Genomic DNA, 24,800 nt, shown 5'->3' with positions numbered 1-24,800 from the left:
CATCAAGGTAGAAAGAATTAGGCCTACCAATGAGGCTTTGGGGGAACTATGAGCTATATTAAAATACATGGTAAAATAAAGACATTTTCTCATAGCTTCTGATGATAAGGATTATTTTAATGTTTGCAGCGAAGAAGAAAACCCACCAAGTTCTTCCTTAAAGGTCCTGCTCCTGTAGTTATCAGGTCTGAGACCTGTATGTGGTCAGTACGTGTAACTATTAAACCTACACCGACACTACTCATGCAATAATGCAGCAATGGCTTTACTTAATCATTTTCTTTCCTTCCAAACTGTCACCAAGAAAATGATGCTACCACATGAAGCGACATAGTATTGAACAAGTCTGAACAGGTGACACTATCCCCCACTCACTAAATATTTTAAAGGAAATGAATTGTTCAACTGAAGGCTCAAAAGCAGTTTGAAGTTTAAGGTGCTGGCACAGCTCCTGTAGTTCAAAGCATTTTACTTTTCTGATAAATTAAAGTGTTAAAAAGGAATGAAAACATTACACAGCCTCATCCAGAAGCTCAGGGATTATAAAAGTTACTTTGGTCAGATTAAAGGCTTGCCTAGGGAAGAAAAAGAGAGGGGGGTACAAAGTCCTCATTTGGGTATTACTCTAAAATTATATAATACCTATTTAATAATTTGTGGTAAAAATGCATGTTCTTGATCTCTTTTAAAGGCACTAAGAAAGAGAGTTATCAAAGAACTACTTCTTACACAGTCTAAGTTGGTCCTACTGCTTGCTACATGGACTTTTTTTGTAGCTACCTTATTTCCAGAGGCCAACTATATCCTAGGCATCTAGGGCATGTTCTCTGTGAAGCCTATTTCCTGAGACTTGCATAGCCATTCTAGTCTTTCACTGACATTTATCATATCAGTTATGTTGATTTAGGTTCCTGCACTATGAAGAAACAACTTTCAACAAGTTTGTTCAATGCTTTAATTAGTTATGGTAATAATCAGATTAATGACATCATAGATAAACTGCCCTTCTTTACACTAGTTGTACTTACCAGCTATCACCACTCCAAACAGTACTATATACGTTTGCTCAAAGGTCTCAATTATCTGGAGCTAAGGGATTATTTCAAGCCAGCACCAAACGAAAGCTTTGGGAATTCTAGTCAAATGCAGCCTGAGACATATTTAAGTGTGTAAGCAGGGGCAAGGTTTGGTTCCTCATATGCTCAGAATAAACTGTTTTTCACATGCCTTGTAAATAAAATGGCCTGCAATAAGATTTTTATTTTTTTTTTTGGCCACACAATTGTACCTAAACTAATTGATTAGTTTTGTATCAGAAGTTCTAGCTTACATGGATTTCTTTGATCAAGTCCTAGGAGAAAAATAACCATTGCTGAAGCATCCAACAACATTGGGATCAAGGTCTTGCCTTTTCTCTGAAAAGGCTCTTTCCTTGCAGTGGGAACTAAGTACATGGTGAGAGAAGCAGTTGACTATTTATCCTGATGCTGTTCTGTGTAAATCAAACATCTTTCCTTTCCTCCGAAGTAAATTAATACAATCAAATTAAACTTAACCTGAGAAGAGATCTGCTGTATAATCAAACATTATTCTAATCATGTTATTTTTTTCTTCTGTAAATGATACCATATAAATAAATTCAAATTTTACTTTTAGCAAACAAAAACAATTCTACATTACTACATCTATCGAGGAATGAACTGTAAACAAACTACATAGTAAGTTGTAAGAATGCAACAACATGAGCAAAAAACATCTAATGAATCCAACCACTTACAAGTCTCTGGAGACACCCTCTAGTACTTAAATATTTATTAGTAGTCTTCCCCAGGACTAAGAATATTGTGGTTTGTATCCTTATACATATAAAAAATGAACACACACATGTACACATTTACTGTTTTATACTGTTAATTATTTTAATTATTCTTACAAAATAAACATTGCTATTGGCTAGTTCTATATGATTATTTTTTTTAAACATGTACAGTATTCTAAACTTTAGAAATTGCACAGCATCAGAAAAAAAGAGATGCCTGCACTGGTGGAGTTTTTATATCCTCTTGGTTTTCATGGAGGAAAAAGGCACAAGCCATACGGCAGGTTAATCTTGTAGAAGTTTGAGAAAAAGACCATATGCAAAGCTCAAGAGCACCTATTCCTAAACATTATAAGCCCTGTGCATGTTCAGGCTTAAAGTTTAATATTTCATAGTATTTTTAACTCACAGTTGACTACTGCCAGATGTTTGGCCTGTCAAGCCAGTGAAAATGGAATGTATGGACATATGAAAATAAAGTGATAGAGAAAGCTTTCATTTAAACGTTAATAAAAACCTAACTGGTTAAAATGTAAAATAACATACAGTTCATTACAGGTCCAGAAGCCTTTCCTATCAGTTCAGTTCTACTTCAGTGGCCACAGTTGTTTCTCCTTGTAGGTTCTGAGCTATACAAATGTAGTTTCCAGCATCTCTGGCTTCAAAATCTTCAATAACAAGAACGCTCTTTGAGATTCTTGTGGTATGTCCAGTTCCTCTGTTTATTAGTCTCCAGAAGTTTTGGATAATCACAGGCCTCTCAGACTGTTTAAAAGAAAAAAAAAAAAGTGTATTTAGTGACTCCATCAAATTCTGAAGCAAGCAGTCAGTACAAGTCTACCTCTGAAAATCATAGTGAAGATTCCTGTGTTAAGTATTGACACATCAGTGAGTTACACCAAATAAAGACAACACAATGCAGAGAACTTGCACTTAAAGTGCAAGAGACAGCTTTAAACTGGTGGCTCAGTAGGTTATGGGTTGCTAAAGCTCTGCCTTAAGTGTATGACTGAGCTCAGTAGATGCTGGGGTCCACTTGTTAGGTTGAGTTCATGTACTCACTCAGAGAGGGGAGGCAGGTTGGGGAAGGGGAGCAGTTTGAGATGGCTGTGTGGGCTTATTTTCAGCCATTTGGCACATCCTGGAAGGGAGGCAGCAGTGGCATGAGTTAGCTGACCAAGATTCACCTAATTCTCTTTTAGCACAATGAGTAAGTAGCTTTAAATGCTGTTTTGTAAACTAATGCCTCCTCCTCAAGGTTCAGAAACACTGCATGAGATAACCGACAAGCAAACAGGAACTCAGAGGTGCTGCTAAATTAGTCCTTGAGCTCTGCTCGACGAAATATTTGTATACAACTAACTTCAAAGCCAAAAATATAAACAAAGATACTTACAAAGATATTTCAAAAATATTTTTTCTTCTATTTAGAACAGGATTTTTGCATCTTCTATAAGTGAATCTTTATAGACCGTTTATCTCACCACACTCTTTCATACCTCATACACTTGCAAAGGACAAGGTAAGAGCAACCAATCCAAGGAGACACTAAAGCAGTCTCTTTCCTTTCAACCCCCATCATGCTAGTCATAGAATCATAGAATATCCCGAGTTGGAAGGGACCCATATGGATCATCAAGTCCAACTCCTGTCAGCTGGCTTCATCCTAGAATAGCCTGAGTTGGAAAGAACCTGCAAAGACCATTGAGTCCAACTCCTGACCCCACACAGGACCACCTAAAAATCAGACCACGTGTCTGAGAGCATTGTCCAAATGCTTCATGAACTCCAGCAGGCTCAGTGCCATGACCATGGCCCTGGGGAGCCTGTCCCATTGCCCAACCGCCCTCTGGGTGCAGACCCTTTCCCTAACCCCCAGCCTGACCCTCCCCTGTCCCAGCTCCATGCCGTGCCCTCGGGTCCTGTCGCTGTCCCCAGAGAGCAGAGCTCAGCACCTGCCCCTCCGCTCCCCTCGTGAGGGAGCTGCAGGCCGCCATGAGGCCTCCCCTCAGCCTGCTCTGCTCAGGGCTAAGCAAACCAAGGGGCCTCAGCCGCTCCTCATACATCTTGCTCCCTAGACAATACAATATCTTCATAGCCCTCTTTTAGACACTCTCTCAGAACTTTATGTCCTTATATTGTGGTGCACACCACCCTCAAGGTGAGGCCGCCCAGCACAGAGCAGAGCAGGACAATCCCTTCCCTTGCCCGGCTGGCAGCGCTGTGCCTGATGCACCCCAGGGTGCGGTTGCCCCTCCCGGCTGCCCAGACACACTGCTGGCTCGTGTTCAACCCACTGGTGAACAAAATCTCCAGATCCCCTTCCACAGAGCTGCTCTCCAGCCTCTCATCTCCCACAGGGGTGCCCTTTCCCAGGTGCGGAATCCAGCACTTGCTCTTGTTAACCTTCAACCTGTTAGCGATTGCTCAGCTCTCTAATTTGTCGGGATCTCTCCGCAATGCCTCTCTATTCTCAAGGGAGTCAAATGCTCCTCCCGATTTAGTGTCATCCACAAACTTACTCAGTATACCTTCAAGTCCTGCATCCAAGTCATTTATGAAAGTTTCAACGGCTTGTATCACACTGCAGATAAAACCAACAAGAAAAAGAGGTTTCTGCTCGGAAACCATCTCCTCTTAGTGAAACAAACAGATAAGCCATTTATCAACATGAATGCTCTAAGGCTTAAGCTAATTAATAACAGTGAAAGAGCAAGTTAAACACTTATCTAGAGCCAAAGCTACCATCTTGAACTTGCAAAATGACCAGTACAGGAAAAGGTGCCAGTCTTGTTGAAGCTTAGGGATGGGTTAGTGCAGGCAGGCTGTGCCTAGTCAGTGGCACATTTTTACAGCTGGCAATGACTTTAAATAAATAAATAGAATAAAATGGTAAGCTCTTCTAGACATTCTTAACTCTTTAGAAGGAATCAAGCAAAGCTCTGCTTAGCAGAGCACTAGCCTCCTGTTCCCAGCTTGAAAAATCAAGTACTGCCTTCAAGTAGTACTGCTCACTTAAATTCAAGCATTACTCTGTTAGGTTTTAGGTACAGCAAGTGGAGCTTCCCTGACTGTATTAAAAGTGAAGGTAAATGCCACGTAAGGCAGATACTATTTGCCTGGCTGGGCTTCCACTATCCCAGTTTTTCCTCAAACTAATTGCCTTCTGCTTTGAAGATAGTTTCAGGGAAGCATATTAAGGAGTGTATCAGCATGCATTTGCAGCAGGTGAATGAGCAAATGCAATTGTCAGGGAGTGGCAAGGGAAAAAGTATCTGAGGGGGAAGAAAGTGGGAGGGCGAGGTAGTATCTACAGCAATGAGGCGAGGGTCCTGCCAATAGGATGCACTAGCTACAAGCCTCAGCAGACGAAGTGGTAGGTGGCTGTCCAGGTGCTGGGTGGGGTGGCAGGGAGAAAAAAAAAAAGATAGCACTGACATCCCTGCACTGAAAGCAGCAGCAGGGAACAGAAGGACCCAGTAGGTCTTAAAACTTTGTAGCTCATTTTTCTTGCACTAAAGGAGGTGCATCAGAGCAGCATCATTGATGCTCCCCTTTCTGCTCCCTCTACCCCCACCCGATGAGTTACTGTAGGGACTTGCTTCTTAACTAAAGTTTAAAATTAGAGGGGAGTGGAACTGATGAAGTCTGCAAGACACATATACTGCTGCTACTCTGGCATTTAGCTTGCTGGGGCTGAAACCCAAACAAGACTCTTCCCTCCCTTTCCCCAGGCACAGCTGGAGCTGAGACTGTTTTTGCCTGTGGATTAGCACATGAGCCCTCTCGAGGCTGTAGAGCAGATGCAAGCCACAGGCCAAAGTCTGTCTCTCTCAGCAGGTGGGTACAGTCAGAGGGTGTAGTCTTCTGCTGATAGCGTTTGCCCTGGACTGCAGGCGCAGTTTCTGCAGCAAATAAGGGAGGTAATTTGCATGCTTAGCTGTTTATGTTCGATCAGGGCTAGAAAGGCGAAACTGCAGTGCATGTGTCAGCTCCGCATCAGGTTCTGTGGGACCACTGGGCCAACAACAGCCAGCAGCCACGCCTGGGCACCCATTCAACTCTGAAAGTGCAAAAGCAGCAAGGGGCAGACACTAATAAGCTTTGGAAGGCCAGCCTGAGTCCAGAATTGAGTTCCTGCTTATATTTAGTGAGTACTGTGGATTACAGAAGATTTAAAACTGGGGTTTGTACAGGCAGTTACTACAGTCCAATATACAGATGGCAAGGGAAGTTAACAACGACAAAAATATATATCAATCTGTCAACAAAGCTAATGTGGTCAATGGGGGTATTTCTTCTCTTCCCTGTCCAAGAGCGTGAATTGTTATGAAGACTGCCAGAGATAAATCTTCCGTTTTGAAGGACGGAGACACTGCAATTTGTTCCTGTACCTCACTCAATGTAATGCTAAGGGCTAAGCTTAGAGGAAGACACTTGAGTGTTTAACTAAAAAAAAAACAAACAAAAAACAACAAACAAACAAACAAAAAAACCTAGCGTTCATCAGTTTCCCAGAGCTAAAGACACTTCACTTTTCCCTTCCATTTTACTTCTTACTCCACCAACAGCTGCAAGCTTCTCCAGCCTTTAGACACCTGCCCCTTTCCTTCCTAACTTCAAATAGACTCTGGAAACATGAATTCTTCTGCCAAACTCTTCCCACGCTCCACCTAGTGCTCACTCCCCAGATCACCTAATCCACGCTCTTAGTACCAAGCATCTCACCAAACGCAAGCTGTGGCTGCCCTCGTTTAAAGAAGAGGACGGGGAGGGTAAGCTGGTAGTTACTCATGAACCCTCAGATTGAGAGTCTCAGCGTGAAATTTTACAATATTGGCCAGCAAAAAAAATAAAAAAAATCCACATGGAAAACAAGCAAACAAAAAAAACCTGCCACCTAAGCAAGAACCAGAAATCTGGTTCCACATGCCCAGAACCATCACAAACCTTTTAAATCCCTTTGGTGCTCACTTGCTCTCTCATCAAGTATTTTCCCCTGAAAAGGCACACTCCTTACATGGCAGAGAGGGTGTTACAGTCTACCTTACTGGCTACAGCAAACTTCTGGGGCTTCAGCTTTGAATTTTTCCTCAAGCCCAGTATGCATTGAACCCTGGTCACTCACTTAAACAATAAACTCCACCATCAGACAACTTAATTTCATGCTGGCTCAGGGACACCACTAATGAGGCCTTAGCATCAGCACTGAGTTCTGCATCATCCTTTGACATCACAGCACCGGGAAGGCAGGCAAGTAGAATACAACCCCTCAGGTCCTACAGGACCCCTCTCCTCTGGTAAAGTTTGCATCTTCCAGCAGTCCCCCTCTTGCTCCTAGCCTGCTTCAGATAAACAGCAGTAGAGGTGACTCTGGGCAGAAGCAGCTGTCTGTGCTTCTGGATCTGAGCAGCAATTCAGTTTAAAGATTCTGGGTTTTAATGATTCATGTGCCCAAGCCACGGAAATGGATAGGATATCAAAAGCAGAGGCATCAGAAAGGCTTTGTAAACTGCCCTAGAACAGCTTCCTGACGCTGGCTGGGCTTTGACCAGGCTTTTCTTTGTAAATGCTGCCAGAGGCCAAGTGTCTTTGGAATGGAAACCTGAGGGAGGGGTGAGCTTTGCTCAGCTTGATTTTTGCTAACATGGGTAAGAGCTCTCAAGCTTCAGTTCTGTGCTGCTTTTAGGCTCTCACGGAAAGATGGGCTGAAGTTCAAAAGGGATGTGCTGCCTCCTCCTGCCAGCATGCCTGAGCTAGCAAGAGGCAGTCACCACAATAGGAAAGAATCTTCATTCCAAATCTAGACAGCAACTGGCATTCAAAATATTGACTTTATGAAGAAAAAAAAAAAAAATTTCAGCCAAGGCAGACACCTCTTACCTCTTGCCCTGGGTACTGCCAGCTGAAGTTCACGTCTACATCTGGCTCCCCAAGAACAGTGCAGATTACATGAATGCCATCTCTGACTTCTGCTCTATTGGATGACGCCACGATTGTGGTTGAGGGTGGGCCCTTGGGGACTTATAGAAAGACAGTATTGAGAAACTGGAAATCGGTTTCTGAAGTGAAACATATCAATAAAACATATTCAAGACACAAGCTGTGAATCAGTTTGCTTAATACAACAGGGAAGTGATGTACAGCTGCAGCTTTCCACCCTATACTGGGAAATTGCTGGAATTTATACGTACAAAGCTTTATCAGATACAGTTTTGATGAAGATTTCAAAATTCAGTGATTGCTTAACTTACAAATTCATGTTTTAAAACTTGTTTTCTAAACCGTGTCAGCAGAAGAAACAAGAGTCAGTGTAAGTATATAGGAAACACCAGCTTACCTTCCACATAGAGTAGGTGATACTTGATGGAAATCTGAGGTGCTCCCTGTGACTCTGCTTTGCAGTAGACGATACCTTTGTGATCAGAAGTAGGGTGCTGGTAGACAAAACCCTTCTTAACATCATAAATAATATTAGTTCCATCAGTTTCAATTTCTTCTGCTGGAAATTCCCTGTGTAGAGTTACTTTCGCTGAAGGAGTAGTAACACGGCATGGGATGACTGCAGGTTTATCTGGGTTCAGGTAGACAATCTCAAAATAACTGGGAGTAGGTACAAAAAGTTCCTCTTTATCTAAGCAAAAGAGTTTAAATAGTTAGAATAGCGTTTAAATCTTGGTTTAAGAGCAAAAAGAGAAAATACATGAGGAAATCGCTACAGGCAACATTAAAAATGAACCCAAAGCATTTTGCTTCAAATACATACACAAAAAACACTTTTCTAATCTGAGACTATGTATTTACACAGCTTGCATTAAAAATGTTATATTAAAAAGAAATTCAAAATAGCCTTCTTTGCAGTCTTGTAGTCAGATTTCTTTAGATTAGGAAAATCTTTAGAATTCCTTTTCAATGCATATCTAAATATTCATCTGTATCTAATGCTGTTCACTCACCCAATTTTAAAGGGTAACAAACATTAAAAGAAACACCACCACTGGTAAGATAAGCAGTACTAGAAAGAGGTATTTTTTGGAGCTATAGCCTTTTTATACATATGATTTTAGGTAAAATGTTTGATTTCCTGCTCTGCAACGTAGTTGAAATATTTAGTGCTCTCACACAGGCAGTTAAAGAGTATTTCCATATTTGGCGTCCTCCTTATAAAGCTGAAAGTCCTCTTTCTAGCATGAGCGTTTAACCTAATAACTTGACTGAAAAGTTTATTCCAGCCTTTCTGAAGGAATGTATCCTTGGAACATGAAACACTTCTGATAAATGGCTTCTGTACAGTCTCATGGTCTTATTTAGCTCCAAAACCTATCACAAACAATCCTATCTTAGCATTTGTCCTGGAATATTCGCTAGCCAAGAATGCTTTAGCTCTAATCACACAGCAAAGGTTATTTTACCACTCAGAAAGTTTTCCATTGGCAGAACAAATTAACCATTTGTTTTCAACTCTGTTGCACCAAGTAGCAGTAAACTGCACACAGGTATTTACTACGCCACGTTAAGGCTACTGTCAGACTCAAGCTCTGCAGGACAGTACACGCATGTAGAGTGTTTTGCCTCTCAGCATGCTACATAAACACTTGGGAGAAACTGTGGCCTTGTCAAGATCAAGGAGGCCAAGGTTTTGAATTTGATGCAGGTAACTGGAAATGTGTTGGGGGTGGGAGAGAATGCATGGGGTCACCTGAATGTCGTGACAAAAGAAGTCTTCTACACACAACTATTTTCTTTATCAAGACACATTTTCAAAAATTAAACAGTCTTTGGATTCAACTTGTAGAAGATCCTCAGCATGTGTCAGTATTTTCAAAGGTATTTGATTTCATTGCACTGTGCATTATTTTACATGTATGTATGACCGTAGCATAATCCATAGGAAAAGTGGACTCAAACTACACAAAGCGAGTAATTGTCTGCAAACTTCACCAGCAATTTCTTCCTTAACATCTTCTAAAAATAGACCAAAATTGTGGAAAAAAAAAAAAACATCTGGACAGTAAAAATCTGAAGCAGACTTATTGTCTTACTAACAATCTTTATTTCCACATATTATACGAATATATTAATAATCCCCAAACTAATTACCTGTGAAAAAGATGTACGTTGAACCCGTTTTAGTCTCATCCTTCCTGCATTTGTTACCATTGCAGTGCTGCAGCCAGCAGCTATATTCACCTGTGTCTGCTGCAGTGGAGTTTGTGAGGATCAGCTGACCGTACCTGTCAAGCTGCTTTAAACTGCAGAGAAGAAAAACAAAAGGCACAGACAAGCACCGCTGTGTTTCCTTGTACATTTTTGTCAGATCACTTCTACTTTTGATTATTTTTCTCCTGCTCTGCAACAGCCCCGTCTCTCCTTCAGAGCTGTGTTGCAACTTCCCCTTTTGCTCCAGCAAAGGCCTGCACACAAGCAGTTTTATTGATTTCGACTGCATGCACGGGCATTTGTAAGCTTTTATCTCGTCTGGGTCGTTCCTGAACTCGTTCCAGAGCCTCTGTTTTGACAATGGGCTGTGATTGCCATAAACAATGTTTGTCTGTACGTTGTCTCAGTTTGTCTATATATATCCCGTATTTTCATGCTCCAAGCCAACCCCCATGCATTACATTCCACTCCTGATACCAATTACTTCAACTGCAGCGTTGCTTCAGTAGTATGCAGAAAGGTACCTCATGCCTAGTAACCATACTGGCAGTCCCATGAGGCGGCTGCATGAAATCCCGCCTGTGTGATTATTTCTGGGACTTCACTTGCTTTTTTCCAAATACATCTCTTGGTGGATTGAAATTTGTAAATTAATTTGTATGTACAGATACTGGCCGTTTCTAAGGGTCTTAACTACAAAATTCAGTAGGCACGATCTCATCTTGTTCTTTTTTATTTTTAGGCTTGTTTTCCTGGCTCTTTCTTGCAGACAGGTGGTGGTAGAGTTGGCAGCACCTGCTACGTTACCTTCTGATGGACTGCAAAAGCAGTGGTCCAACAGTACCAGTTGTCCGTGAACCCTGTCAGGACAGTCACGTGGCAGTACTGATGCATTTCACTGCTGCTCTCACCCTTAAAAATGTTATTTCATTACCACTTGCCTCTACACGGTGGCATATTTAAAACACAAAGGTTTCCTGCTTTCCTTTGCAAGACATTGAATGCTACGGTCATTTCTGGTGTAATCAAGCCAGGAGAGACTTTTCCAGTTTTAGACATTTGGTTACAAACTCATTCTCAGTGTTTCAAACCGGGTCTGGACAAATACACAGCTTGCATCAATTCCCCACAGCTCCTGTGCTCTTACTGAGCTGTGGGTTCTCTCTCTACTTACCACCCCCCTATTTCATTTACACAGAGGTTATCCTGTAAGGCAGATGCAAGACTTCCCGAATCCTTTATCTGGGGGATTAGCACACTTGGAAGACATTCCTCTCTAAAACTTCTTGTTACTGTGTCACTGCAGCATTGCTGCAGACGTGCGTGACACTGCTGCCTGTGCTAGATGCTCTGCTTCACTTATGCCCTGATTGCAGGCAGCCTCCCGCTGGCTGCTCACGTTCATTTATTTAACCAGAGAGGCTGTGTTCAGCCACACACGTGCCCTGAGATTTCCAGCTCCCTGGGTGTTCTGCTAGGAAATTGCACTTACAACCCGCAAGCATGAGCAAAGGCTCACGTAACCCAATGTTCAGCCTCCAGCCAAGGCCAGGAGCTCAGGAATTAAAACCATGCCAAATAAACAACCCAAACAGGGCTGAGAATTATCTTTTCCACTGAAGCCTTCAGGCTCTGTCAGCACACTCATGCACCACAGAGCAGTTTTGAGGGCTGCCTAAGGAAACAGGCAAATCGTGTTTCCTGCTTGCTAATTCACTGGTCCTGTATGACCTTGTCTGATTCCCGTTTTTGGAATGATGTGATTATGGAAAAGCAGCATTTTCATTTGTAATATATACACTGCCTTACATTATAAATCATCTTCAGGTTCTGGGTAGGCTTTGACAAATTCCTAAGTGGACAAGAAACCCTTTTTTGTATCACACACAGGAAGAAAAGAGAAATCCAAAGCACGTCCTAGTCTCTATTTTTATTTAATTCCACAGCTCCACTTCACAGGCTACAGAACTACATTGGCATAAAATGTTTTGCAAGTAACCAGTGCTAATTGTCAACACTGTAGAGAAAACACTATGCTAAAACATTTGGCCTCCAACCATTGATGCAGACACTGAAGTACAGCTCAAAAATCCCAACAGACAAAAAAAAATAAGGTCAAAATTAATTATTGTGCAGCATGTTCTGCTTAACTGAGAATCAGCTACCCAGTAATCAATGGCAATAGCCTCGTGATGTAGTCATCCACAAACATGCAGCAGCGAAATCTGGCAACAGAAGGAGTGGAAACATTGAGACTTGTGATGTGACCATGTTAAGCAGACAAAACAGACTACAGAAAATGAATTATAAATGGCAAATTAAGCAACTGACCTATATTTCCAGGAGGGCTTTCATTTCATTAGTATTTTAGGTGATGAAAAATCTGTCTCAAAAGCCAGAACTCCACTGTGCTTTACATATCACAAAGTAAAAATTTTGTATATAGAACATTTCAAGGCTGTTTAAAGAAGAAAAAAAGAAAAAAACTACTTGAAAATCCTATTCCATACATTCACCTTATTAAGCTTTAGTTATTTTAAGTTCAAAAGACCTTTCTCAGAAAAGCTATGCCAAGTTTAGAAGCTAGAAAGAGATAAAGGATGATAAAAATATAGTGTACATGGCCTCACTTAAGAGTATCTAGCAACCTCCTTTCAAGCAGCTTGCAGTCATACTGACACAGAAGAGCTTATCTCAAACACAGGCTCACTAGGAGAGGGCCATAACATCCTTAGCATTTAGCATGAGAAAAAAGCCTCCTAGCTTTCAAATTTCAGGGCACAGGGAAATAAAAGACATGCAGCTAGACGTAAGCACAGACAACAACCCTCTAAGCCAGCAGGAGCCTGTGTCAATTTAAAGCAGCCTAGATTTGTCCTGTAAAACATTCATGGTTTCCTCAAGGCTTAGGAAAGTGCTCCTTGTCCACATACAAACATGCACATGGTGCTTCTCCAACTCTGACCCAACTGGAGCAGTTCCATTTCATCCAAGTTTATTTATCACAGACTTTCATCTGATAGATACAGCTGGTTTTGACATGGGAGAGACCCCTGCTCCATGTCAGGCAGAGCACAGACCACGTGAAGTCAGCCTTTGTCCAGAGCACCTTTTTGCTCTCAAGCAGAAGAAAGCGAAAAGGTACTTGCCCTTCTTTTTCCTTCATCCCTCTCAGTTTTTGATCCTTCTCACACACTGTAGGGCCGGTTTCTGGGTGAGCCTGCAGTCATTAACTGGTTACATACCGTTTTATGAAGCAGCATTCCAGCCCTGCCATTCCAGGGGTGCCCGCGCTATCTTTGACTGTTAACGCCAGGAGTTTGGCTACATTACTCCACCAGCACTCACGATTTCCAGACGAAGAGTTATCTGGAGGGTGTATTTATGCTGCATAGGGTAAGAGAGCACTGCAGATAATAAGCTAGTCCTGAAGCGAGCTGATGGGTGCCCCTAACTTAACAGCAAAGTCTACACAATTTTAGCTCTCTTCCCTGACCTGTATTGTCTGCTATGGTCTCTAAAGCAAAGTCTGTCATTCCAGTGTGTGCTGGTATTTCCTCCAGTTACGGCAGTGGAAAGAGAGGATTCATCCTCCAGCTGAAGATAAGAGACTGCCAGAGTTGTCCTCCTTTCACTCAGCATCTTCCCCTCACAAGCCCCATGTGATAATTTTAGCATATGTTAACAGCTACAGACCTATAAAACACATACTCTCTGGTACTGCCAAGCAAAAATACTTCATCTACAAAGCCATAAAGTATACCTCTAAAAACAAAGAAACCACAGCCATCAGTATTACAAAACTGGCTTTTGTAAATATAACCTCTTCCTTCTTAGAAAACTCATATTGTCCTCCAGGCTGCTGTCTTCTCCTTTCCATATGGGTGAGATAAAAACATGATAAGCACGGCACGGAGGCAAAACATCTGGCTTTTATCACTACCTCTTTTTGTAACCACCCCTAGGAAATGCAAACATTTCAGTAGCTGCAAACCAAAACACACTCTCTGCCCCAGATCTCCTTCTTCGCTACAGGAAGCAGACCTTGGTCAGCACCTTCAACACCAGCTTCTGCCCCAGAGCTCTGCTGCTACCAAACCCTCCAATTAGTTGACCCATCACAACCCTGAACTTTAAAAGTCTCTCTTGCCCCACGCAGTTGCAATTCTGCTAGATGCTACGGATCCTCCAAGCTTCCTCCCAGTAACAGCTGGAGTTTGAGGATGTCAGTAGCTCCCAGGAGATGCAAGATGCTTCTTGGCTTTATGATTTTCCTAAAATTCATGAGTACTCCCACCAGATCAATTGAATTTTATGTACCTTCTGCTACTTAAAGACAAGCAAGAACTGGATGCCTGAGCATCCGTTGCTTTAGGGATGTGCCATCGAGCAAAGAGAAGGCAGTCGTCAGTCCCCAGCAATTGCACAGACCTTGTCACCACTGCCTCTCCTGTCCTCCAGTCCCAGCAACCTGCTCCTTCTCCTCCCGTTCCTTTTCACTTTCCAGTACCTCCACAGACCCCAACCACTTTGCCCCTGCTGCTGCCACCTCCAGTTGTCCCAGTGCTTTTGCAAGGACAGCGTGGAAGTCCAAGGTACAGTTTATTGGCCTGTGCTCCTCTCCACGCCTCACTAACTGGCAATGGATATCTCACCTCTTACACTGCATCTTTAAGCACAAAAACATATATTGAACACAAATCTATTTACAGGATTACACCATTCTTGCTGTAAGTTACTTGTTAATCATTTTTCCTCATTTTCTCCCCTCTGCCCTACATTTAGCAATTTGTTTTAAAATAATCTGTGTAAAATATTTGTAAAATTAAGAGAATTGCTTTTTATAGTTGATGCTACTGCACGGACTTTTGCATGCCAAGAAGATCTAAGCTCCTCTTGAAAGCTAACTAGATGAGGTCTTCAAGATACTTTCAGTTACATTCAGTCAAAGCTCTCTAAAATGAAGGAATACAAATTTTGCTTTTCATAAAGGGCACATTCTACAAAGACTGTTTTGCGTGCATCTGTTAGCACTACAGCAGAGATCTTGAGATAATTAACAAAGACATGATAAAAACGTGATGCACAAGATTTGGTTGCCAATGTCTCCATACATTATTACCATTCTGTGACTCTGAAATGTGCTATTAATATGTGTCTTCAATTTCTCTAGTTAGTTCTAGGGTCTTCTGCTTACAATTAAAAGTTAATTCAGTCTAAATCAGTCTTACTGCTTCAGAAATCTACTTCTCAACATTTTTTCTAAAGCAAGGATCATCATATTTCAATATAGACCCTTAGATAGAACCCTAATGTAGTCCTAAAATAAAATACTTAGGCAAGATATAGCCATCTAAAATGTTTTACAGCATTTATTGTGGGTGACATTATTAACTTTTGTTTTACTGTTACGAAATTACAAATTCTGTGGACGTGAATGAGAACACAGACGTAAACTGCTGAGGCAACAGAATTCCAAACTACTTCAAACTGCGAAATGGCAGATTACAGAACTAGGAAACGCATATCTTTTTTTTTCCCAAACCACCTAAATTCTTGTATTTTACCCCTTTTGCATCACTAAACCAGTACAAGAGAAGCACAGACAGTCAAACAAATAACGAAGCAGCATTCAGATCCCTCTCTGAAAACTGAGAATACTTGCCTTGCCTTCTTCAGTGCCAGATGTTAATACTCAGATAACATGTACACGTTATCTACAGGGCCATGCACACAGTCCAAACCACAAAAGCAGCCTATTTGCAGATGCGCAAAGGGTGAGCTACACTTAGAAGTAAGACCCACCACCACACACCCTCTCCCTTTTGGTATGATTTTGCATTCTTCTTTGGCGTGCTAGTAGGCCAGGCCCATACTGCGGCTGACACATGCCACCTAGTGGCATAACTCTGAATAAAATACCATTTATTGCAAAATTAAACACAGTAATTATTCAAACCAGCTACAAGATCTTTGAGAGATACTGCTGAGATAAGCCCTCAGCATAAATAGGCTTGTTGCTGTAACTTCTTACACCAGAAGTCTTATACAAGCTATAAAGAAGTTTATGCAGCCAGTTTATTCTTGAACTCCTAAGCTGCAATGGGACAAGTAAATATACACTCAAGAAAAGAATCAGCTCATGAATTTCGTAAGGGTACGATACAGACCACAGGGTACAGTTGTCAATTTTTAACCCTATTCTTTGAAAAGAGAAGTAGAAAGAAAAGTATATCTGAAAAAGTAACTGACTGTGATTTTAAGGCGGCTTCATGCCTGTAAGGAAGGGAAATGGATCACAGGGATTCAGACAACCTTGGTTATTTAAGATCCCACAAACTTTTACTTAATTTAGGAAAAAAAGGACAGTAGTGCTTGATACCTTTGCTCATACTTCTGTGCTCCTCTTACCTAATAATGCAAGAAATACTCCTTCTGGCTATTGTTTAGGGACTTGTTCATAGTGCTCCTCAGTCTCCTGACCACTTGTCTTTCATAGACACTTAAATAAATCTCCATAAAACAGATAGTGAAAACAAACAGGCTCTTCTTTTGGCAAAAAAGTGTTAGTGGAAGACACCCTTGAACTCCTTTTTACGCCCTTTCTCTTTTAAATACAGAATGAAATTAATACATTCAATCTACACTTCCCTATCATGTGCTATGCTCGAGAACTGGGAAGGCCAACAAAAGTACGGGTCTTAGTGCTGTTTAGAACAACAGTACACTCACCTGCTGGGGCAAAGAGAGGGAGAAAGTCCTTAGCTCCTCTTCCTGCTCTCGCAACTATTTATGTGGTTTCCATTAAGCTGTCACTAGATGAAAGAAAAAGCCTTCCTAAACCCAAGGCGACTATCCTCAGCGTTAAACTCCATCTCACCACCTTGCAATTCCCTCTGTATGCAAGGGTAACTTTGACAGAAGAGGTAAAGTCTACACTCACTCACTCCTTAGAGCACTGGTTGATGTATTTTTATTTATTTTCAATTGAGAGATGTGGGTTTGAGCCTCTTCAGGAAATTAATGTGTGTGTCTCAGGTGATACCTATGCTAGCAGCCAGCACAGCCCAAGAGCAGCAGGTCTCTGTGGAACACCAGAGCTGGTAGTGAGTACCTGACATCCCCTCTCACCTATTTTGATATTTTTACTTCAGATCAGCTCTAGTGTGGTTCTTTGGTAGTGGCTGAAGCACACTGGTGTCCCCCTGGACCACAACTTCTGTTTTAGATTGATCTGAAGGAAATCCAGTTCACGTGCTATGAGACTGTTGCACAGTGCACATCACAGGGGCAGGAACTGGGCGTGACTGGAAGATGCTTCTCCTTTGTTACAGGCATACGCAGCCATTGGGTAGCACATCTTTTTCCCCCCAAAAAATTAAAAATAGCTTACCTGAGTCTGGAGTCTTTGAAGGTGTCTAGGTATGAAGGATAGCTCCAAGTAATGTTGCTCCCCTTGCAGCGCAGTTCTATGCTTTGTCCCGCGGACAGGCTCAAAGTGGCAGCTAGTTTCTGGAAGCGACCTTTATCCATCACCTGCATCAGTATGGACTGCGACTTGGAAGAGGAGTCAGCAGATTCTCTCTCCTTCATTTTGGGGCCTTTGGGTTTTACTTTTTTATTGACAGGCCTGATTTTGTTTTCCCCTGGTTCTTTTGGATGTTTATTTTTTGCAGACTGTCCAATAACTGGTAAAATAAGGAAAAGAAGACAACATTATTGATTAGAAACAGGTTATACAGTCTTCTTGCAAAACAATTCTCCGTTATTATCACAGAGAATATTTTGATCTTCCTATAAAAGATTCACAAATATGATTAAGAGTTAATTTCCATAAGTTTTTGAAGTCTCTGACATGACTCATTTTCCTGGAAAGAAAAAAAAAAAAAAAGAGAAAGCTTTCAATAACATGTGGAAAATCTATACTTACAGGTCACATAAACAGACAAATATGTAAGGCATGTGAACTTCTCAGATGGTACAGGAAAGAAAGACAGCATTTTTCCCTCCTGTTACTTTTGTCATTGCTACCTCCTATCACTGCCATTTAGTATGCAATGCTACACAAGTCCCCCATCTTTATACATATTTATCTCTTTATACACATTTATCAGTTCTGCACAGCTTTTTCACAGACCGGGTTACTGTAAGAGAAACGTGAAGAAAAACTGGGAAGTCACCTGAAGGCAGCATTTAATTCATCACTTCTCTATTATGGCCACTTATCGTGGAAACTGAAGTCTCATTTAGAGGCAAATGGTAGGAGATTTCATTACCTGCTAGAGGCAATAGGGATGCTCAGCAGCCTTTAAAAACTAAGCAAATGAAATGGAAAAGAGAGGTATCTCAAACTGACTATCACAAAGTTACCCTTTTTAGGAAAACAAACAACTAACCCCCAGACTCAAATGCATATGGGATCAAGCTCACTGTGCTGACTTCTTGGGTGGAAAGGTGTAAAATGCTTTTGAGCTTCAAAATTCCTCTGCAAACTCCTCAAGATCTTTTTGATGACCCTTTCTTTGACTTGCCTCAGTGCCTCACCCCTATGCAAGGCATGCCAAAACAGCACAACAGCAACACTCCACCTCTGCTCGACATTGCCTAGCCATGCCAGGCATTCCCCACATGCAGTCACACAGCAAAGAGCAAGGTAAGTCACCAGCATTTCCATAGTTTAGCACCCCTGTAGGTTGATAGCAGCCTTTGAAATAAATTAATTAATTAATAACGAAGATATTCACACTTTAACTGACAGTGGAAAGCATGGATCTTTTGTGAGATGAGCTTAAAACTGCACAACATCCACAAAGCGTGCCTGACAGCTAACTTGCACTGAGTGCAGGTTTTCCATGTACAAGTGCTCTGGTACCTTACTGTACAAACCAACCAACGAGCTCACCACGAAGAAGAAGAACTGGGAAATCTGATCTGAAACAAGAACACACCATTTGCTGCGAGGGTGGTCAGCCACAGGCTCAAGGTTGCCCAGAGGGGTTGAGGAGCCTCCCTGCAGCTGTGGAGATCTTCAAAACCCCACTGGGCATGGACCTACAGCCAGCCTGAGGTGACCCTGCTCACCCTGGGGCTTGGACTGGGTGATTCCAAGGGGCCCCTTCCAGCCCTTCTGTGCCCCTGCGATTTCAGCAGGGATTTTCAGCAACATTTCCTTCTAGTCCCACACCAACCCCAACACAAACTCCTGGAGGACAGAAATGGTGCAGACTCTGCCCCATGCCTTTGGAGCTCTTTGGACTCATACATAATAAGGATAGCTTCTGGAGAGGCATGCGTGCAGTTACTGAACTGCACACCCCCACCGTACATACATTTTCCCAATTCTAGGTTATTAACTCAGTGAAGTTGCTTGCAAAGATGCCTCACCACCTTAACACCAGCTACAAACAAGAGATCAGACAGCAACACTTTCCAAAGATGGTGACATTTTAAGACAAAGAGTAACATTGTATGATTGCTGGGCTGGAGACTGAAACATATATTTGTTTCTTCCAATTTTATTCTGTATCCATTTTGTAACTACTCCGAGCACAGGACCCTAGTAAGTGACATGTCACATACATTGCAGGGGCAGGTTGAAGGTATCAGGAGCTGACTTTCTCTGGGATCATCAAACAGAATTTCAAGATCAATTTCCAAAGACGCAACTTTTAAGCAATAATTCCTGAGCAGCAACCCACCAACGTGTGTGCAAAGTTGGTCATTTTTGCTGTGTGTTTGCTACCAACACCTATTTCAAGTCCTATTTTCACTGCCCAGTCCTTTAAAATTTGGAGATCCTTCTGCAAATCTTTACTGTTAGGTTTTGTTGTTTGTTTGTTTTTTCTGATGCAGGTTTATAAATCTGCTGAAAAGCACGTGCTTTGTCAATGTGCTCCAAAGCTAGTTCTTTATCATACCAATGAAAGATGTCTTCTAATGATTCTCTCCATAAAGATTTTGTCTATTACAGTGCCCTGTAGGATATGGCACGTACCAAAGTCCCTGATGGGGTCACAACATCACTATTTTCCAGTGAAGCCTGAGCACCTCTATAGAGGTGTGTAAACATGGACACATAAAAATAATCAAATTTTTAATTTACAGTTCTAGTTTCTGTAGGTGTTCTTTCTTACTGCCTGTTCCTACCAGTGTTAGGGTTTATAGCCATCTCTTCCTGTCCCAACCCAGCACAATACAAGAAAAAAAATGTATATTATGGCTAGTTTTTAATCCCTTTTGCAAGCTGTTTCTCAAACTTTTTTTGTCTGCCTTATTCTAGTTTTTGTATTTAACTCATATGTGAGTTAATAAGCCTCCCCATTTTACTTAATTCCCCCTTTCCAACTTAAACACATCAGTTATTTCTTTGGCTTTTATTATTCCTGCAAGAATACTAAAACTACAGTCTGGCTCTTCTAAAGCAACGTCTGAATCCAGCCGTGAGTACTGCTCAGGATCACGTCAGGATCTGCCGCTTTGCTCGGGATTCTCTGGGGAGCTGCTCTAAGAAGTCACTGTCTGTGGCATCTCCACAATTACACTTGGCATCACACCCCGCTGTGTGCCATCCAGCCCGCACAAGGCCAAGCAACTCCGATGCTGTTCTTTCCGACCCTCGCTGACTCTCTGATTTTCCTCAGCAGCTCAGTCGTACACTGGGTGGTCAGTCACCGGGTAGTTTTTTCTGTACAGAGCTGCTGTTTTACTGACAGAGCTCAGCAGGCACCAGATTCGAGACTACAGCTTTCTTCAAAACATACTGCCGCTGCTCCTCTGGGGCAACCTATTCCACTGCTCCTGTATAAACTGAGTCCTGCTGTTAGAAGGTCTCACTGACTGGCCAGACGAGCGTTCCCCTTTCAAGCCACCCATTCCAGTTCCCCCTTGCACTTCCCAGCTTTGTCTCTGTAAGCACACAAGCTTTGGTTCCATCATGCCTTTTTTTTTTTTTTTTTTTTAACCCTATTTAAAATCAGACCATTTGTTCAGACTCCTTTTTGCCACTACCTTTATGTTCTGCCAACCCCAAGCCTTGCATTAGCTTGAGGACACGCCGCTCTTACAGCGTCACCCCAAGGAAACACATCACCCCAAACCGTGTGCGCTCCCACACCCGAGACTCTGCCGCTAGGAAACTGTTAAAGATTTGCCTATGAAAGCACTTCAATTTCAAGTGCCAGAAGCCTGGTTTTAATTTCCTCCAGATGCAGTTTTTCCTTTCCACACAGGCTCCCTCTGTTCCACATGTTTCTCTAGCTCCCAGCGAGCCTAAACACTTTCCTCCTACTCCCCACTGCACAGTGGGGCTCTGTCTTTCTCACCTTGTATTTTCCTGCAGATGACAGCAGGGCACTTCAGGAAAAGCCATCACAGGAGATTTTACCTTCCTACACAGAAAACCTTGCTCTGCCTCTCTCCTGAACCTCCCCAAGATGTGAGTTTCCACACAAGCCTGAAGCCACCACTTTCTGCACCTCATAATCCCACGCTGTCATTGCTGGATGAAATGCCTTTGTGCCCAGTAACTAACTGGCACGGTCTGTCACCTCAGATGAAGAGGACACGCTACCAAATCCATCTGCAAACAAAGAACTCACTGCACTGATTCCTCCTTTCTCTTACCCAAACTGCAAGACCTTCCCAGGGAAGGGAACGAAGCCCACCAGCCCATCTACTCAGGTACAGGAATATGCCGTGTTTGGGGTACTTTACCCTCTCACTGGGTTTAAATCAAGGGACAGTACTTATTTAAACAGAAAAGGCTTAGCAGAAAAATATCGATTGAGAACACACATCACGCCTACCCCGATCTGCTCCAAATATCAGTTCCAGGACACACTGCACTCATTTCCTCTGCAATGGTACATTCAGGCTCCTTAGCTAACCGTTCATGTCCAAGCAGGAGACAGCACATCAATACATCAAAAAATATGCCATGCAGCACTTTTCCTCCTGCTTCACAGCACCTTTTATTGTTTCTCTCCCCCTTGTTCTCACAGATGTTACACAAAAATTCCCAAATGAGTATTAGTCACAGAATGCAAAATGCATCCAGTGTTGACCTGAGACACCACCTATATCCACGTGCATGCTCCACTGGTTTCACAGCTGCATGGTCTACAACTGGAGAGTGCCTCTGAGTCCCTTCAAGTGCCCACTAAGAACTTCAGAAGCAGAGAGCGAGCAAGGTCTTCCATGAGGACAGAGGAACGGTGTGCACCACCCACCTGCTGTATCCATTCCACACAGGTCCCTGCTACATCTTGGCAGCACTGGAGACCTTTCAACTCACATTAACGTGGGTGACTTCTTGGAGAAAATAATAAATCAAGCAGTACATTACCACAGAGAATCACCCTGAAGCCCTAGGATTAGGATGAGAGGGTAGAATCTTTGTGATTGCAGCTAACAGAACAAACCAGGTTGGACACACCTCTATTTGTGGTACTTCAAGTGCAAAGTTACCACGCAAAGCAGCACTTGCACAGACAACGTGGAGTGGCATACCAACATTCACGTGGGCAGACTGGAGAGACATATTTCATAAACTGACACAAGCTATGTTAGGAAGGCTATTTAGTGATCAGATTATGCCTATGGCTTTAAATTAATAGCTACCATTAAATATGTCAGGTTATTTTTCATATAGATGAGCCCCTGGATGAACCAGTGTGAAGCACCCACCCAAACCTCAGTATGAAGTAGATGAACTAAGGAGAAAGTTAGCCTGGAAAACCTTTTGCCTCAGTTGCAACTCATTTCTCATTCTGCATTTTTATTGTCTGTTTCTTAAAGAACATTTTCTTGATGTGGTACTACACACCCACACACCCCATCTTTAAGCAGAAATCTTCTACGCCACAATGGTACAGCAGCTCCTTGCCCAGATTGCAATCCCTTTGCATACAGTCGTAAGAAAAATTAGGCTGGGAAGGACATCTGGAAGCTCCTTCCTACCCTAGTCCAGTTTCTCAGGGCACTTTGACAATCTCTCAGCCTGGAGACTCTACAACCTCCCTGGATAACTATTTCCAGGGCTTAACAGCTCTCAGGGTGAAGAATTTTTATGTTTTTACTATAATTTTTTCCCTTATGTCCTGGGCCACTTGTGGCAGCTGCCTCTTTTCCTTGCATGGTGCATCTCAGAGCCTGGCTCAGGTTTCTCCACAAATCCTCACTGTCACACAGCCTCCCCATGCTGACAGACCTCACTCCCAAATCTTTTCCTGACAACACATGGGAAATGGCAGCAGGAGGGGACAATGCTTCAATTTTTACTTCAGCTGCCCTCTCCACCAGCAGATCACACAATGACTGACGTTTTCAGAGTAGGAGCACAAGCCACTGGCTAGAGCCCACAAGTATGAGTAACAGAGAAGTTGGTTAGGAGCTTTCTTCCCCAGTCAAAAACTAACTCCTTCCCCTGCCAGGAGTTCATCGCAACATAAAACTGAGTCAAGAACAAAGTTAAAAAAAAAAAAAAAAAAAAAAAAAAAAGAAAGAAAGAAAGAAAGGAGGAAGGACCGATGCCTGCCATGCAGGAACTGACCCACTTGCACCCAGAACCTTCCACCAGCACCATGCGGGGACACGACGCCTGCTCCATGGCAAAGGATGCCTCAAACAGACCTGGGGTGGGAGACGGGTTTGTGACAACCACGTCCAGGCACACCCCGGGGGCTGAAGCATCACTCTTTCCCTCACAAGTGACATTGATTATAATTATTTTTTAAACTGAGCGCCACGCGCAGCACTAAGCCTCCTCGGGACAGGCGCAGGGACCTGAGAGCTGGCTAAAACAGCGAGGCAGCAGAGGGGCAGCTGGTGTTTCCGACGACGCCCCCCTACACGCACCCCAAATCTCCGCCCTGGACGAAGCAGCCCCATTTCGGCCCCGCGGCTCGCTGTGGGGGCTCCCCGAAATGGCCGCCGGCCCGCCGCGGGGTCCCTCATGGCGGCGGGCGGGGGGCGCCCGGCGGGGCAGGGTGCAGGGGAAGCAGCCGGGGGAGCCCGAGGCAAGGTGCGAGGGGGACGAGAGGGGGACGAGAGGGGTGGCGGCGGCTCACCGTGCGGCAGCGCGTCCTGCAGCAGCAGCAGGCTGAGGAGCACCCAGAACCGCATGGCGAGAGCGGTCGGGGCGCTGGGCTGAGGCGGGGCGGGCGCGGCGATGGAGGCGGCCCGGCAGCGGCAGCGGGGGCCCCGCGGGGAGGAGCCGGCGGCTGCGGGGAGCCCCGGGCCGGCACCTCACGGGGAGAGGGCGCAGCGCTGACCTGGCCCCGTCGGGTGGTCTGCTGGGCTCTGCTGCCTGCCTGGCACCTGCTTCGGCTCACATGGCGCACTTCGCAGCTCCGTCGTCTCCACCGCTCCCCATAAGGCTGGAGAGGGTGGCAGAGGGGGCCCCCAAAAAGCTCCGCTTCTCCAGCTGCCTCCTCTGGTCGAGGGCTGGCTCTGCTTTCAGTGCTGCTGCACGTAATGATCTGCTCTGCACGTGTGGAAGCTAATTATCTTGATTAGCTCATCAGTGACCCTTTTGCCAGATGTGGCTGTGCACTGGTGGTTGCCATCAGCCTATAGAGGCTTCTACGTGCAGGGTCACTGCAGGGTGCTTCAGGATTGAGCAAGGTGAATGCCGAGGACTACTCGCTCCCTCTGGAAGTCAAACCTAACATCAGCTCTGGTTTGGCACCATAAGTCGAAACGCCCAAATCAGAGGGTGTTATGCTGTGTTTTGATGAGTTCTTGAGTGCTTAGACGCAAGTATGAAACACACACTTCTACTCTGCCCATCCCCAGACCACTGGAAAAAATAAAGGATTTAAAC

At 43.4% G+C, this 24,800-nt stretch overlaps 1 protein-coding gene across 1 annotated transcript; it reads right to left on the bottom strand.

The window, feature by feature from the left end:
• Window positions 1-1,893: 1,893 nt before the first annotated feature.
• PDGFRL (platelet derived growth factor receptor like) lies at window positions 1,894-24,209 on the bottom strand. Its single transcript, XM_027456180.3, has 6 exons — window positions 24,046-24,209; window positions 17,373-17,667; window positions 9,920-10,071; window positions 8,160-8,453; window positions 7,703-7,842; window positions 1,894-2,584 (listed from the first exon to the last, which is right to left on the bottom strand). The coding sequence occupies exons 1-6, from the start codon at window positions 24,098-24,100 to the stop codon at window positions 2,396-2,398; spliced, it is 1,125 nt and encodes a 374-aa protein (XP_027311981.3). The 5' UTR covers window positions 24,101-24,209; the 3' UTR covers window positions 1,894-2,395.
• Window positions 24,210-24,800: the final 591 nt, after the last annotated feature.

The sequence above is a fragment of the Anas platyrhynchos genome, chromosome 4 (genome assembly GCF_047663525.1).
Source record: "Anas platyrhynchos isolate ZD024472 breed Pekin duck chromosome 4, IASCAAS_PekinDuck_T2T, whole genome shotgun sequence".
Taxonomy (NCBI): domain Eukaryota; kingdom Metazoa; phylum Chordata; class Aves; order Anseriformes; family Anatidae; genus Anas; species Anas platyrhynchos.
Note: the sequence above shows the minus strand (reverse complement) of the source record. Positions and strands in the feature narration are given on the sequence as shown.